Source organism: Haliotis rubra, unplaced genomic scaffold, assembly GCF_003918875.1.
Source record: "Haliotis rubra isolate DU_JTF1 unplaced genomic scaffold, ASM391887v1 Scf34, whole genome shotgun sequence".
NCBI classification, from domain to species: domain Eukaryota; kingdom Metazoa; phylum Mollusca; class Gastropoda; order Lepetellida; family Haliotidae; genus Haliotis; species Haliotis rubra.
The window spans coordinates 149,505-166,436 of record NW_025767013.1 but is presented as its reverse complement, the minus strand read 5'-3'; the positions used below and the strand labels follow the sequence as shown (position 1 = coordinate 166,436).

Genomic DNA, 16,932 nt, shown 5'->3' with positions numbered 1-16,932 from the left:
CACACTAAAGAAAAAATGATGCGACATTATGAAAGATGTACAATTTTCTGTTCATGGAGTGACAATGATATACTTATGACTGAGAAAAGAGATGAATTAATGACTACAGACAAGCATGATGTGAATAAACATTCTTCAATGAAGCAGAATAATGGGATCCAAAGCTAACACTTACGTTACAAGTTTCACACATGATCATGAGGCCTTCATCTCTGAAGATACCGCAAATACATCTGATCACCTCTTCCTCTTCTTCATCCTCTGGTGGTTCTATCAACAGGCAATGAAAGTCTCAATAAGTCACCACATAATCAGAATCAGTTTGGATTCGGGCTCATCTTTAAATGGGAAGTTGTCTCAACTCACTATCAATGGAAACTTGACCTGATCACAGAATCATTTGGTTTTCAATTATCGGTTGCAAACAGAATGTCTCTACAAACAGAATCGGCAACACCTGAGAGGACTACTTGCTGAGAGTGGTTACCTGACAAATTACGCCTAATGTATTAAATGATGATGGTAGTATGGTCAGTAAGTTAAATATGATCGACATAAAACAATGTTTGATCATTTTCCCTCCATGACACGTGATCTTTCACATGGTTGATATTTGGTTGATTTGTATCGTTATCACTAAACTAACATACTTACTTGTTGTGGTTGCAGGAGTAGCATTGGTCTTGTCTCCAGGTGTTTCCACAACTTCAGCCTCAAGTACTGGTGGCGTAACACTGCCTTCACCTAAGATGATCTCCAGTTGGGAGGTCTCCTCAGCCTTAGCTTGCGAAAATACTTTCCTTAGCTTCACGACAATTTTACCCATTTCTGACTTGCGACCACAGTAGTTCTGTTGAATAAAGTGGGGTCGAATCAGTAATATGAATCTACATTACACAACATCATGAAAGGACACTCTATATCAACAATATCAATTGCCAATTGGTGTGAAAAGAATATCAACCAGAACATCTTAAATCTTAACTAGGTTTAGTTGGTAACAAATGACATGTTTTTATCTGACAAACATTGCAATCAGCTACATCTTGTCAATGTAATCTGACAGCAGCAGTATCTCAAACATTTAGATTTAAAACATACCAATATCTCAACCTATTTGTTCTTACTGGCTATACTACAATGTGGTAGATTTAGATGTGAACTACCAAACAGTGATCATCACTTTGTATTTTTTTAACTGACAGGTAATCAAGAGCTACAGCACTATCTTAGAAACATGGAACATTTTCACATTTCTCAACAACATTCTTTATACATGATAAATAAACCAGATGTACAGTGGAACCACCCTTAACTGGAAACCTCATCTACCAGATGATATTTACGTGAAATGAACTATGTAATTTTTGAAGTAAAATTGATTTTTTTATACACTTATCCTGACTCATGATATTGTGCTTATCTCCTTCTTCCATGCAAATGGTAGTGGAACACTTGAATCCCTTGTAGTTCCCTAAAGTGGACGTAAAAGTTCACTCACTCACGAGTTGACTCATGATATTTTTGTTATAGAATCCGAAGGATTGGTGGTGGGTCAAGCCACTTCCGTGGATTCATCAGCTGTCTTAGATACGTCTTGTATCTCCCCCCCCCCCCCGAACTGCGTAACAGCACTTCCTAGATCCTATTCTTCCAACTTCCTTTGACGTTGGCTAGTGTGTCTATGGACTTGGTCATCATGACTTCCCGGGAATCATGTGAGGTTTCCTTAGCAGCTTCATCATCTCCCCGCCGAAGATAGTAGGCTCCGCCCAAGGAGCTCTTAGTAGCGGTTGAGTAAATCTGTCACACCAGGAACATGATGCTAGTAGACCTTAATACGTAATACCTTAATACGTATGGTGATACCCGCTGACGTTGAGGCCAAGTGGTCGGACATAAAGTGCTGGTCCTTCTTCTTAGTTAACAGTGATGAAAGGATCATCCTATCCTCTTCCGACTTTGAATTCTGGAATCTGGATATGAATGCCTCATTGATTGCCCTAGATCTTGCCAAGCCGAAGAATGTTCTTCTGGTTGTGGTGTCAAGTTGAGCCAGAGTTTTGTCTTCCACCTTATAAGCTTTGGTACTGGAGTCGTCGACCAATTTCATGTTGTCGTCTAAGTCCGGCGCTCTCATGAAGGGGTCCATATGATGCAGAGGGAACCTCCTCGTGTTGAGCGTTGGTAAGTGTTGATTCTGATATCGGGTTGCTTTCTCAAAAGCTGTATGCAGGTTCACAGAGACCATGGAGATTGGTTCAATAGGTGGAATCAAGAGGGTGTCGAAGTCGTCCTTCCACATCCTGTAAGTAAATGCTTCATTCGATTCCTTGGATGGGGATGCCAATTCCAATCCATTTGCAATCCAAGATGTAACCTCTGCTTCGGAAAATACGTAGTCTCCCTCTTCATCAGATAGTTCCGGTTCCGTTGAAGCGTGCCTTCGCGAACCCTCCTTTAGCGAACCTTCTACAGGGGCTGCGGGATCTAGATGTGGAACAGCTGGATCTCGGAGAGCAACTTCTTGACATTCTCAAACGTTGAGGGTTCGCAGACGTATCCCTTGTAGACTCATGAACGTTCGTGGAACCTTCATCTTCACCCATGATGATAGAGTCTTCTGAGTGTGAAGATCTTCGCGAACGTCATCTTCAGTTGTAGACCTATGGGACGTAGATGTAGATCTCTCAGGTTCGCGAAGGTCTGAGGGTTTGCGAACATTGTCTGCCATCGTAAGGTTCTGCCGTGCTGCTGCTTCCTCGGCGAACCGACGCTCCAACATGGCCATCATCTGCGTTGTAAACTGCCTCATAAAGTCGCCTGGGTCGAAGTTCTGCGTTGTAGGCTGGAACTGATGCAGTGTGGACGAAGCGTTCACGAACGCTGAGGTGTTGTCTGCGTCTGCGTCTACTTTGCTGATGTTGTCTCTGATGACCGATGTCTGTGTTGTTGGAGGCTGGTCGTTGAACAGCTGAGCAGCTGTCATAGTTGCAGGGGATGATCGTGTCGTCGTAGAGGTAGACTGCGTCGCCGTTCTAGTAGATCTAAACGGTACTTCAGGTAGAAGTATGGGCGGGTCAGCAAACACGTCTGCTTCATCGGGCGGCACAATGTCTTCATTAAACGATCTCTGATGAGTTGTCTTGCTGGGACGAGATGATTTCGACGATGATCTAGATAAAGATGACTTCTTCTGCGTCGCAGACGATGAAGACATCTTCTTCGTCTCAGTCGTAGCAGGCCTCTTATTAGACGTGGTTACATTTCTAACAGCAGCAGACGACTGCCCCTACATCGTACTCGGTAAAACACCAGAATTATGTATTTCAGCAGTAGTAGACAACATACGGTTACCGGCATTATCTCCGGATTTATCACCAGTGACTTGAGAAGACTTCCTTACCTGTTCCATCGAACGTATATAGATGTAAAACAAGTATTGATTAAATTGTAAATTTGATATATTAACCAATAACTGCAATGCAAGTTGGAAGAACATGGATTACTGCATGACGGGCATTGGGGGTGAGGATCAGCCACTGATAGCTGGTACCTGCAAACACTGCAAGATTTCATCAAATGTAAACAAACTACATAGTGATGAAATATGTCACAAAAGACAAATAATTTTGGCATACAATGCAAGCTAAATACAACCAAAACCATACACAGCGTAATTTGGATAAAAGGATCTAAATATTAAAAGATATGGTGCCGTATACGGGACTCCAGTGCTCGGCCAAACAATCCGCTTGGGTGATAGAGGAGAGAGTGACAAGCATGGCAAGTCACACGAAAAGGGAGGCAACTCGTTGGTGAGTGAACTTTTATGTCCGCTTTAGGGAACTACAAGGGATTCAAGTGTTCCACTACCATTCGCATAGAAGATGGAGGCAAGCAAAATATCATGAGTCAGGATAAGGTGAGGTGAGGTGAAATTGGGTTTAACGTCATGCTTGAGAATATTTCGCTCATATGACGACGTGCATGCGTGTGTATGTGTAGGTGCGGCTGCTTGTACTAGCCCAGACTTAAGCTGGTTTTATAGTGCTAGCCCACTGAGATACCATGCCGCAGTGAAGCATGAATACCCCACTCAGACACATTAAACTGACTCCGAGCCGACCAGTCCTTGATGTACCCATTAATGCCGAGCGCCAGGCAGGGACCAACAAGTACCATATTTTAACGTCTTTTTGGTAGTCAGGATAAGGAAAAATAAATACTATACAATATGTTTTATTGATCTGGACAGTAATTTGCAGTAATACACACTAATTCAGTGGCCATTATCGGATGCAACCACGCTTGACAGTCTTTGCTTTTACAATTCATCAAAGGGATGGGTATCAAGAAATCAGTGTTAATTTGAACCTGATATTACACACACTGGTTATTAATACTATTTTATTCTATATCTAGACAGAGCTTATGACACACACACATGCACACTCACACACACACAGACAAAAAAAAAAATTGCCATGCTTGGGTACTTTCTAACTGACAGAAATGTACATAGGGAGAAAATGTGTTCAGAGCCAACTGCTATTTCCAGACAGGTTTACAAGAAAATACACACAGTAATCTTAATCCCTGCACATAAACAGCCAAAATGAACACAATATAAATGGTAATCAATTTGGTCCAATGAAGTCTAAACACAATTTCACCCACCCACCCCACAACCAATAACCTAGTTTCTTATCGCCTGTTCATTCACATGAATTAGATTAAGAATTATACAGTAGTGGAGTTTTGTTTCTATAAAATTTCAGGAAGTGTGTTTCAGATATCTGGAAATCCATTTATCCAGACAAAATGTGAGAAAATGTAAGTGCTTGGATAAGCGATATTTGATAGTACATTTATTGCACACTGTCACTCCATCTTACCTCAACATTCCTGAAAAGCTTGTTCATGTCATTCTCCAAATATTCCATATCAGAATAGTGCCCCTTGCTGATGTTTTTCCCAATCAGCTGAAGGTCTATAGGGTCATCTATAAGTTTGTAGTAGTCAGGGCTTTTCTTCCGAGAAGGCAAGTTCATCAGAGGGGTTGCAATCAGGTTGCCATCCTCATCTGCAGAACAGAAACAGACAATAAATACATGTTTTGAAAACCATTTACAAAGTGCACTTTACAACCAGCAGAGATTGCTGGGACCAATCCTAACCCAGAATCCCCAATGGATACATAAATATGTAATACCTTTGAATGATGCAATGACATCAAATATCCTTGTGAAGACTTTGACTAGCTTGTATCTCTTCTGCAGCTCAGGATTCTCCTCTGCCATTGCCACTAGTCTGAAAACAACAACAACAACGATACAAATAAATGATTATGAAAGCTTTGGGTCAGAAAAATAAGTGAACATCAACTTTACAACCCATTTTCCTTGAAAAGTGACATTTAAGGAGAAGCATACATTATCTAACAAATATTTTACATGTCAAATGAAACAGTGTTGATTTTGTGCACCCTCAAACAAAAAACAAAGAAACGCACCTGGTTTTGACAGATCTGTCATTAAGCTGGGTGAGGAAGAGATCTGTAGAAGAAAATAATACAAAATGTGAAAATTATTTAAGGTAATAATCTACCGGACAAGACTTCCTCAAGAATCAAATAAAATTCCTTACCAGACCAACAATTATTATTAACATTATTATCATTATGATTATTACTAAAATGATACAAATATACTATGATGTCAGAAGTCACATATAAGAAATGGCTGGCATTTATACTAAAGGAATGTTCATTAGTGAGTGAGTGAGTTGGGTTTTACGCCACTTTTAGGAATATCATGGTGGGGGACACCAGAAATGGGCTTTACGTAATGTACCCAGAATGTTCATTAAAACTACTGACGAATAGTGAATCTTGCACAATGCAAATCACTTCTACCAATCGTTTGGAAATACTCAAAATGGGTCATGCCAAGTATTCAAGCCAATATGGTAAGAGAGAAAGTATTTCCAAGTGGTCCTAACCTGAATTGACGACTCCCGAGTCCCTTGCTCCTTCTCTCTCTGAATCCTTCTCTCTCTCAGGCTGCTGCATTTTCTGTTTGATTTGTCGAACTTTATCAATGTTCCTAACCAAGAATATACTTTTCTTTCGAGCAAAGCACCTTTCTCGGTTGGACATTGGTTTTATCACAGTCTGGCTTATGATTCTATTAGCACTACTTGGGTCAGGATGCGGTTTCAGCTACAAGAGAAAACAGGGCAAGTTCAGCATGTGTTTGATACATATGCAAGGTTTCATTAGAAAATATGCATATACTCCAGAAATACATGCTCTCTGTACTTGTTAAGGAATCACCAATTATATACATACAAGCATTGTCACTAAGGTGACAAAATCCCCCGCCGCAAATTATCAAATCAAACTTAAAAAGTAATGAAAGTCAAGGTCATAATTTAAGATGAAGTTAAATGTAAAAAAAACCCATGACCAGTCAACCTTGATATCTTGATCTGTAGTTGTTCCAACGCACAAATATTTTCAAGACTTATTTTGACCTTGACATGAATGTCTTAGTGTATGAAATATGCAAAAATAGTCATAAAGAAATTGCTTATTGAAAAACATTCAAGGGAAGTCTTGAAAGTCTATGAAAAAAATCCAGTGAATGGTTCTTGAGATATCTCGCTGACAAGCTTAACATGCTGAAATCTTCAAAGTGTCGCCATGACCTTGAAAATTACGTGAAGGTCACCAAAATCGACTGGGCCTTGCACCTTCCCCAGATGAAGCTTGGTGTCAAATATGAAGAAAATCCAGTGAATGGTTCTTGAGATATCTCGCTGACAAGCTTAACATGCTGAAATCTTCAAAGTGTCGCCATGACCTTGAAAATTACGTGAAGGTCACCAAAATTGACTGGTCTCTGCGCTTTACAGGTATGAAGAAAATCCAGTGAACGGTTCTTGAGATATCTCGCTGACAAACTTAACATGCAGCTTTACATGCTGAAATCTTCAAAGTGTCGCCATGACCTTGAAAATTACATGAATGTCACCAAATCGACTGGGCCTTGCACCTTCCCCAGATGAAGCTTGGTGTCAAATATGAAGAAAATCCAGCGAATGGTTCTTGAGATATCTCGCTGACAAGCTTAACATGCTGAAATCTTCAAAGTGTCGCCATGACCTTGAAAATTACGTGAAGGTCACCAAAATCGACTGGGCCTTGCACCTGCCCCAGATGAAGCATGGTGTCAAATATGAAGAAAATCCAGTGAATGGTTCTTGAGATATCTCGCTGACAAGCTTAACATGCAGCTTTACATGCTGAAATCTTCAAAGTGTCGCCATGACCTTGAAAATTACATGAATGTCACCAAATCGACTGGGCCTTGCACCTTCCCCAGATGAAGCTTGGTGTCAAATATGAAGAAAATCCAGTGAATGGTTCTTGAGATATCTCGCTGACAAGCTTAACATGCTGAAATCTTCAAAGTGTCGCCATGACCTTGAAAATTACGTGAAGGTCACCAAAATCGACTGGGCCTTGCACCTTCCCCAGATGAAGCTTGGTGTCAAATATGAAGAAAATCCAGTGAATGGTTCTTGAGATATCTCGCTGACAAGCTTAACATGCTGAAATCTTCAAAGTGTCGCCATGACCTTGAAAATTACGTGAAGGTCACCAAAATTGACTGGTCTCTGCGCTTTACAGGTATGAAGAAAATCCAGTGAACGGTTCTTGGGATATCCCGCTGACAAGGGTAAAACGTTAAAGTCCCCTTGTGACCTTGAAATGAAGGTCAAGGCCACCAAACCTGATTGAGATCTTTCTTTTACTGTGATGAACCTAGGTACCAAATATGAAAAGAATCCAGTCAACGGTTCTTAAGATATTCCAATTCGTACATATGGACGGACATACATACGTGCTTATGTACAGACGGAGCCTAATACTATATCCCCCACTTCACGCTAAACACGCGGCGGGGGATAACATGTCAGAGAGAGTGATATATTTACAAAAATGACCCCATGAAAATTCATGAGCCAGTTGGGCCAGTGACTGTGGAGATTTACTGGCCCAACTGGGTTTTTACTAGCCACGTGCTAGCGGGCCAGTGGCTATTTCCCACACTGTAAAAAACATTAAAAGGCACAAGTTCAGTATGATTGATACATATGCATATAATTTGATTATAAAATTTGAACATATTTCAAAGTAATGCTCTCACAATGAAATTTGACGAATGAATGGACAGACAGATGAATGGACGGGATAGGCAGACAGACAGATACACCTCATCCTGTACATACCTTGTCTTTTAACTTTTTTAGCCTATTTTTCGATTTTCTCTTGTCTTTTGGTGGTCTTCCAACTGGCCTGGATGGAGTGGGTTTGTCCTTGCACTGCCCATTTCGCTGGGTTTTCCCTCCTATGACACCTCGACATGATTTTGCACCACATTTGCAAGTTTGCTGAAAATATGAATATGAAATTTCTGACTTTAGATATGTTTAAACAAAAATGCATGGTATATCCAATTATCACATAAAACAATCTTCCATTAAAAAAATCAAAGACTACAAAATTGCTGATGCATCTGACAATCATCACTAAAGTGAAGGATGAATTGATAAAATAAAAGTAACAGGACATCATATCCAAACAGATACTGTACATAAAGTTTGTATTTAACATTATCATGAAGGCTGTCACGGACATTCTCCTTACTCATACCTTCTCAATACTCAACGAGTATCATCCGAACAATTCTAGTTTTTAATGTTTGTGTGTTTTTTAGTATGCAAGTGTTGGTTCAAGGTACCTTGGAATTGTATTGAGTTGTATCACAACAAGTCCAATTAATGTGAGAGGAAAGCACAAATTGATGCTAATATTTGACATTTCTAATTATGGAGGGAATGAAATACTGAAATTTAGTACATCTTCGTGTGCACATCTAGATGGCTATGAAGGAGGGAATCAGGCTCAACTTGTTGCAGAGAATAAAACAATGTCTTGATTGTCAAATATTGCTACATAGATTCAGCACTACATTCAACTGGTGGATTCTTCATAAAAATGTGTGCCACATAACAAGACCTGTGCATATTCATCACCTACCTGAGTCTCAGCATTGAAGGAGTGGAAGTTGTAGTCATAGCCCAGCTCCTCTCCCTCTTCAATATCACGTAGAGCAAACAAAGCCATTCTGTACAGACCATTCACGTTCCTGCCATATGGAAAAAGATACTGTTAATGGTCTCCATTACTTCTGCATAACTATCATATAAATTCAACTTAGAAAATATATCTGCATCCTCAGTTAGGCTTGTTTTCCTAATATTTTTAAAAAGACAATCCCAGCCAATAATTTTTCAAAGCATCTCTACAAAAGACCTGACCACATACCACTTCTGCATTTCACAGTTGGGTTCACAACAGTGGTTGACATATCTTCCAATGTTGCCCATCCTGTAGCCATCAATAACTGCACCACTGTCAAGGTTGAGACAGTAATGGTGACGCTCCTGAGAGTACTCTGTCATCATCCTGCGACGGAACTCCTGCTCACTGACCACCTCCCCCAAATATTCCAAAATAAAGCTTCCTGAAAAGCAAAATTGAAGTATTCACATCTTTTGTTGGATTGATTGGGTATTTTTTTTCCAATGTTAAGACCAGCTCAATTAGGTTTGCATAACACTAAGACAAAAATGAACAAATATTAGTACTTGGGATTAGGAAATACAAGCTATTTTAAAAATTCTTTCGTATGTCATCTTGACAAATTAATTTTCATACATACCAAAAGATTCTTCTACATAATACAGATTTCGGTTATTTGCTTTTTCAATTCATCAGAAAAAGGCCAATAAATACACATTATTTCTACTTTGAAGCAAAACAGACTTCTGTTCTAGTGCAAAAGGTGGAACAATCTCACATTCACACTTTAACACATGGAAAGGGTTCGGTTTCTATTCAATTCTGTAAACTTAATCCAAATGTCTGTCATTGTTTCACTGTAGACTACCTGCTGGTATTGCCTGTGCTGTGCAGACACCGTATCCCCTGTCCTCAGTAACAAACTTCTCCAACCCTGGTATCCACTCATGCCTCTGAAGTCTCTGGTTTGAACAGTTTTCCCCACCAGGGCAGCTGTTCGGGCTACACTCTGTAAACACCATTCTGTCAAACAGACAACAAGCTTATTAGATCAAGACAATATAAACTTCATTGATATCTAAATTGATATTAATATTAATATTATTAGCACTTGTTAAAATGTAATAAGATGTAAAGAATCCAATAGATTCAGACACTTGATCTAGCAAACATTTATCAGTTCATCAATTCTCCAAGAACAGATTCCATTCTCTCTTTATGTGATCAATATTGCTAATGTTATCACGTGACAATATGTTCTAAAATGTACCTATTCAAGCAATCTTCTCCACACCCCTTTTCATTTGGGTCGGTTGGTCGCTTGCACTGGCAATAATGTGGCTCTGGTTTCTTTCCTGCATTTGGTTTGAGATCAACATACACATCTGAAACAGATATGATCATGTTCACATTTGTAACTATTACACTATGAATTGTTCATCCCTTTCATAGTTAAATCATATTTCAAAAACTTCTGAAAATATTTCCCCAATGTATTGGCAATATTCTCCCTCTTCTGTCATTTTCCCCTTACAGAAATCAGATTCTAATATTCCATTTATAGCATGAACATTATCATTGTTTTAATACTTACTGTTCCGTATCTTTTTATACTTTGGCGTTGGCTCTTCTCTCTTTGGCAACTGAAATTGTATTACAGGCAAACAATTGACAATAGTTTTCCACAACAATAATGTATTACTTATTTCCACAAATCTGATTTAGCTTATGGCAGTACATCGGTACATATAATACACACATTTAGTACATCCTAAACAGTTTTAGTGTCTCTTTCAGCAAAAACGATACTTGAGAAATACAGGTTGAATTGCAACACAAGCAGTCATTAATCATAGATCGAGCTGTTTGAAAGGTCACAATACAACATTCAAAGGCATACTTTATCCTTCAGCTTTCAAAGTTACTGTTTTATTTCACTAGACTGACTGACTGACTGAGTTTGGTTTTACGCCGCTGTTAGCAATATTCCAGCAATATCACGGCGGTGGACACCATAAATGGGCTTCACTCATTGTACCCATGTGGGGATTCGAACCCGGGTCTTCGGCGTGACGAGCCAACGCTTTAACCACTAGACTACCCCACGGCCCCTTTCACTAGACAAAACTACCTACCATATTATGGACATACATCCACCATACATCATATGGAAGCGTGAAATCTGCTGGCCTTTCTCGGAGATATTTCCCTACATGAAGAGGAGGAGGCAGTAAACCATGGCTATGTTCTTCTCGAACATAAACCAGTTTATCTTTGGACTTCAGCATATTGTCAGATCGTTTCTTTGGTCTGAAAAATAAACATAAGCATCAATGTTGATGTTACTGATAATGAGCCCTGTTATAATTGTTGATCTCATGACTAAACTATCCCAAAAGGTACAAACTTGGCTGGGCAATGGGACTTTTTGAATGACTCTCCCAGCTGTTATATGATCAACCCCTGACAATTTTGAGGCACATCAGATAATCATGCAAGTAAATTAACATATTGGCAAGATTGAATTAGTCATTAATTTAACAACATAAAAAGGGGATAATACGTTTTGCTACTGTCAAGAGACAGCATCTTTTGTGCTCACAATTTGATTACTTTAATGATTCAGTGCAATTTTTTTATGAACTCCAATGAGTGCAAAATGATGATTCGTAAAATTTCAAACCGTTGAAAAACCTGATATCAACATATGACTCATGGCAAAAAGAGTGGACGTCATGAATCATAGACAGCTTGCTTCATCTAAGACTTGAGAGGGCTTTGTTCATGTTGTTAAAATTCTTTGTGGATCATTTTGACATAGCAAATGGATATTTAAAACAGAGTTTGTTTATGTTAACTTTCAACCAGTATCATGAATCAGTCAACAATTGACCTGTCATCAGTGGATATAAAAACCAACTTTTGGCATACAAACCGATTAGAATCGGTTACTAATAACCAATATCTCTTACAAGGAGTGTTTGGAATTGGTCGAGATATGACGGTAGATTATAACTGGCTTGATCCTCATGAACAGTCATAATTGCTAACAAGTATTTGGAGTAATTTCAAAAGATAAAACGTGTAAATACCTCTTTCAGGGTTTCAGATCAGTTCATTTTCAAGGATAGTGACGGATATAAGCATTCATAAAAGTGTAATGCCTTATTTTTAAAAGTTCTTAAACATCAAATGTCGATCTTGAATAAGGCCAAAAAAAATAAATGTTATGGTTCCGATTTCCTACATTTAAAAACTAGGGTAGGTAGGTAGGGATTTTTAATTTTTTTTGCAAAATATTTTTACATTACTCATGCAGTGATTTTGAAGCCTATAAAAATCAGTAGGACAAATGTCCTGAGTGGGTGTCTGGCGATAGGCCATTGACCTAAGGCTCTTTTTGACATTTTTAAAATCCCAATGCCATCATATAACTAAATTGTTAATGACATTTAATGTTGCAACTTGGATTCTAGATATACAGCAAAATTAAAAGATCTAATCCCACTGTTGATAAATATGAAATTTATTTTTCTAACATTTTTCAAATAATACAACTACAACTTAACTAAATTGAGTTTTTAATGAAAATGCAAGCACTTATAATGTCCAAAAAAATATCACAATAGAAGCAAAAACTATGGCGATTTTTTTCCATTTGTGACATGTCATAACATCCCCGTGCCTTTTTCTTTTATATTTTCATTTTTACGTAATCAGAAAATTATCAAAAGCCACTGATATCGGGAAATAGGCGACCATACATTTTATTTAAGAAATCTTTAAAGGCGACGATACATATTATTTAAGAAATCTTTAATAAGATTATAAAGATTTCTTAAATAATATGTATGGTCGCCTATTTCCCGATATCAGTGGCTTTCCACTCAGTAACATGACACAACAACGGAAAATACCTTCGTTTTCGAAGCTTCGTATGAATAACATGCGAGGCGAATCGTTTGATGGCGGGTATCGTTCGAAAGCTCTGAACATCAACAATATCATTATACCCTTGCTGAGAGTATTTTCACAGTTGTAAGAAGCGATTTTATTGGATATAGATTGGTTTCTAATGACGCTTTTTCGGCACAGTCTGCTATAAGAGTCGTGATTGGTCAAAATCAGACACGTGACATGAGGCAGCAAATCATATTACGGCAATGGATACTGTCCTCGTAAACGAAAACTTTTAGATTTAGACGAAAGTTTTGGGTAAAATAATGCTATTTGGAACATATTAAGCATGAAATCGCTACCTGTACGTAAATTATGGAACTTATTGGACGTATCGTGCTAGGTTATGACCTGTGACAAAAATGCTTCATGCATATATTTTCGCATTAAACATGGTGTCCAAGCGTGAAGATTGAGGCGGCGAAAGCCGAGATGTCACTAGTCAGTGACTTGACTCGCATTGCATGATCGCACAAAAAGATTGAAATAGTAATTTTATATGTACGTTTGACAACTTTTATGAATGCTATTGTTGATTTTATTCATTAGTTTATTCAATTTATTTAATGATTTCCTTGAAACATTGTTACATGCGGGTGGGGTCGGGAAAGCCAGTTTCTGATTGTCCAGTGCTTAAAATAGCAGCCAATCGCTCAATCCATTACATGTACATTTGATAGCTTAGTGTGATAAAAATGGATGCGTAAATACATACACGCTGCGGAAACATGATCAAGATTTCGTGGTTAGTTTTGATGAATTCGTAAATGATAATGTTCGTAATTTATTAGGTCCAATATGTGAAAATAACAACGAAATTATCGATCGGCCCGAGTGTCCTAATTAGTAAGAAAGTAGTCGGTCATTTGAAAATGTTATCGGACTATGACAGGCCGATGACAATCTGAAACCCTGCTCATGTGTCAGAAAATAAATTTAATTTATTATGTGGTGAATAAAATTGTTAGGCTCGGCGGGAATATTTAGGGTCGGTCGGGAAATCGGAACCACAAGCTTTTTTTTTTTAAGCCTAAACTAGGGTTCCAACAAATTGTTGAATCATAAATGCACTGCAATTGACCATGGCCCATGGATCCTTAGAAAAATAAAATTCCAATTCTAACTAAAGTCAACAGTTCTAACTACTTTGTGAATTTTCCAGACAAATACCTGAATTGATCATATGGTACATTACCACAGATAAGCCGATCTCATAGATAAATCGAGGTCCTAACTTAACCCTTTAAAATCTGTATCAAAATGGTACGGTATGTTCCGTACATAAGCCGACCTACGAACCTTCGTTCATCTTCTCGTCATGGTCTGTCATCGGAAATAGAGTATCAACAAATCCGGTCATGGTCTGTCATCGGAAATAGAGTATCAACAAATCCGTATTGGATTATGCAAGTAAATCCTGTTCTTATACAGGATAAAAATCTTACCTCTAAAACATGTTCTTTGCATATCAGGATTTATGCTTACAATCTAGTTAAATTATTTTACTCAAAATGTCATTCAAGGAGTTTCTATTAACTCTGGTGAAATTGTGTCCCTCCGTCGGTCTGCATTATTCACAGCAGTCATAATCATTTTGCGTCTACTCATGCCTTGAAATGAAGCGTAGTTGACAGAAAATGGGTATGTGCATATTTTGTTTCGGGAAAAGTAATATTTGTTGAAGCTGGATGATCACATGTCAAAAACTGTTTTTGAGGAAGAAATAGCAAGATCGCACGAAACCATGTTATATATTGGGTATGTTTTAACTAAATCAAAGGTAGATCACAGGGAAACGTGTGCACATCTGACTGCTATTTCCAGCTCTGTGTACGAGACAAATACACACAGTAATCTTAAACCCTGCCTATAATACAATGCCTAGCAATAGCAAATTAAAACTGAAAAGGTACAAAACCTTGTTTAGAGATGTCTAATTGCAAATTTGACGTCTTCACTGGCAGTCGTTTTCTCCTATTGAAGTGATATGATGTCCTTTTTCTTACCAGCCCCCCCAAAAGTGTAAGCTGTCGATAAGCCCGAATCCCTTCTACAGACTGCTTATTTATGGTCCTCAAAATTTGGCTCATCTACGTTATTTTACAGTAATCTTATTTGTGTTGTGAATACTTTCCCTCTCACAAAAATTCTATGTAGTGTCATCAAAAGGTTATCTGCACACATTGGTGCACAGAATTAGCAAATAAACTGGGAACCAGCATATGGCATTGTCATAACACAACAAAAATCAAGTTTTCATATATTCTCAGAATAAAACTATGTCAGAAAACTAAAGGCATTCAGGACCCAAACTTCTAGACCTGTTTATGAATAATTAAAAAGTGAAAAAAAATTATCATCCAAAAAGAATAAAAGATTGTATAAAGTAATCAATTATGGAAAAGAAACATCAATCCTACATCACATCCATACAGATTAACGGAAATATGACAGAAACATTTGGATAGGAACTTACAGAGTTAAATACAAGCAGAAGTCTTTCCATGTGTTAAAAGTGTGCTAATTGTCAGTTTTTTTCCCCGCACTGAAAAGAGTCAGCGATTTGATGGGACATATTTTATTTTAGCCAATGAGCTCCCTTGCTCTTATAAGTGCGGGGCAGGTTAAGGCAAAGGTCGTCAATGGCGAACAGTGCGGGGCCGGTTAAGGCCAAGGTCGTCAATGGCGAACGGGCACAATACAACTCTGTTTGTGATGAATAAATGTACGTAAACTCATTATGACAGTGAGATGCAATCGTCTCCGAAAGAATGGCGACTAGCGCGCTGACAGGCGCCATCAGTTCTACATGTTTTGGTGAATGTCGTATGTGTATACTGTGAAATAAACAAGACAAGAACACAAAGTCATCAATATCCCCCGCAATGGCAAAATACTCTTCATGAAGACGTCTACGAATTATGATAATGTGACTGACTGACTGACTGAGTTTGGTTTTACGCCGCTTTTAGCAATATTCCAGCAACATCACGGCGGGGAACACCAGAAATGGGCTTCACACATTGTACCCTTGTGGGAATTCGAACCCGGGTCTTCGCCGTGACGAGCCAACGCTTTAACCACTAGGCTACCCCACCGCCCCTGTGATTATGTGAAATGTTTTGGTGTGTATATAGCTAAGAGAAGGAGTGTACTGAAAGGTTTCAAAGTTCTGCTCCAGAAAGGAGCACTACCACCAAATTCAGTTGAAGCCAAAATTGTTGCCATGGAATCGCAAAAAAACACACCCCATTTTATTCAGAAATCCAAAACTAGCAAAAGGCACCAGTTCACCACTAGACCTAGCTATGTATGAAATTCCGTGATGAAACAGTGAACAGTTTTTAAGTTCTGCTCCGGAAAAGAGCACTACCACCAATTTTAGTCAAAGTGAAACCTGTTGCAATGGAAACGCCAAAAATATTTTATTCAGAAATCCAAAACTACCAAAAAGGCACCAGTTCACCACCAGATCTATCTATGTGCCAAGTTTGGTGAAGAAACATTGCACGGTTTTAGAGTTCTGCTCTGGAAAAGAGTACTACCACTAATTTCAGTCAAAGTCAAACTTGTTGCAATGGAAACGCAAAAAATATTTTATTTAGAAATCCAAAACTACCAAAAGGCACCAGTAAACCACCAGATCTATCTATGTGCCAAGTTTGGTGAAGAACTATTGAACGGTTTTAGAGCTATGCTCCGGAAAAGATGTGCACGGACGGACGGGGTCCATTTTAATACCCCCGCAAAACGTGTTGCGGTGGATAAAAATGGGTGAGTTACCGCTACAAATTCTGAGCAGGGATTTTTGCTCGGAATCG

General features: G+C 38.6%; 1 protein-coding gene across 1 annotated transcript in view; it reads right to left on the bottom strand.

The window, feature by feature from the left end:
• Window positions 1-16,932, bottom strand: part of LOC124284568 — a 50,281-nt gene that overhangs the window by 8,225 nt on the left and 25,124 nt on the right. The window contains 13 exon segments of the mRNA XM_046720661.1: window positions 176-270; window positions 655-850; window positions 4,899-5,086; window positions 5,216-5,313; window positions 5,516-5,558; window positions 6,004-6,223; window positions 8,299-8,460; window positions 9,110-9,218; window positions 9,398-9,596; window positions 10,023-10,177; window positions 10,425-10,539; window positions 10,749-10,797; window positions 11,290-11,464. Coding sequence (XP_046576617.1) covers window positions 176-270; window positions 655-850; window positions 4,899-5,086; window positions 5,216-5,313; window positions 5,516-5,558; window positions 6,004-6,223; window positions 8,299-8,460; window positions 9,110-9,218; window positions 9,398-9,596; window positions 10,023-10,177; window positions 10,425-10,539; window positions 10,749-10,797; window positions 11,290-11,464 — 1,804 coding nt within the window.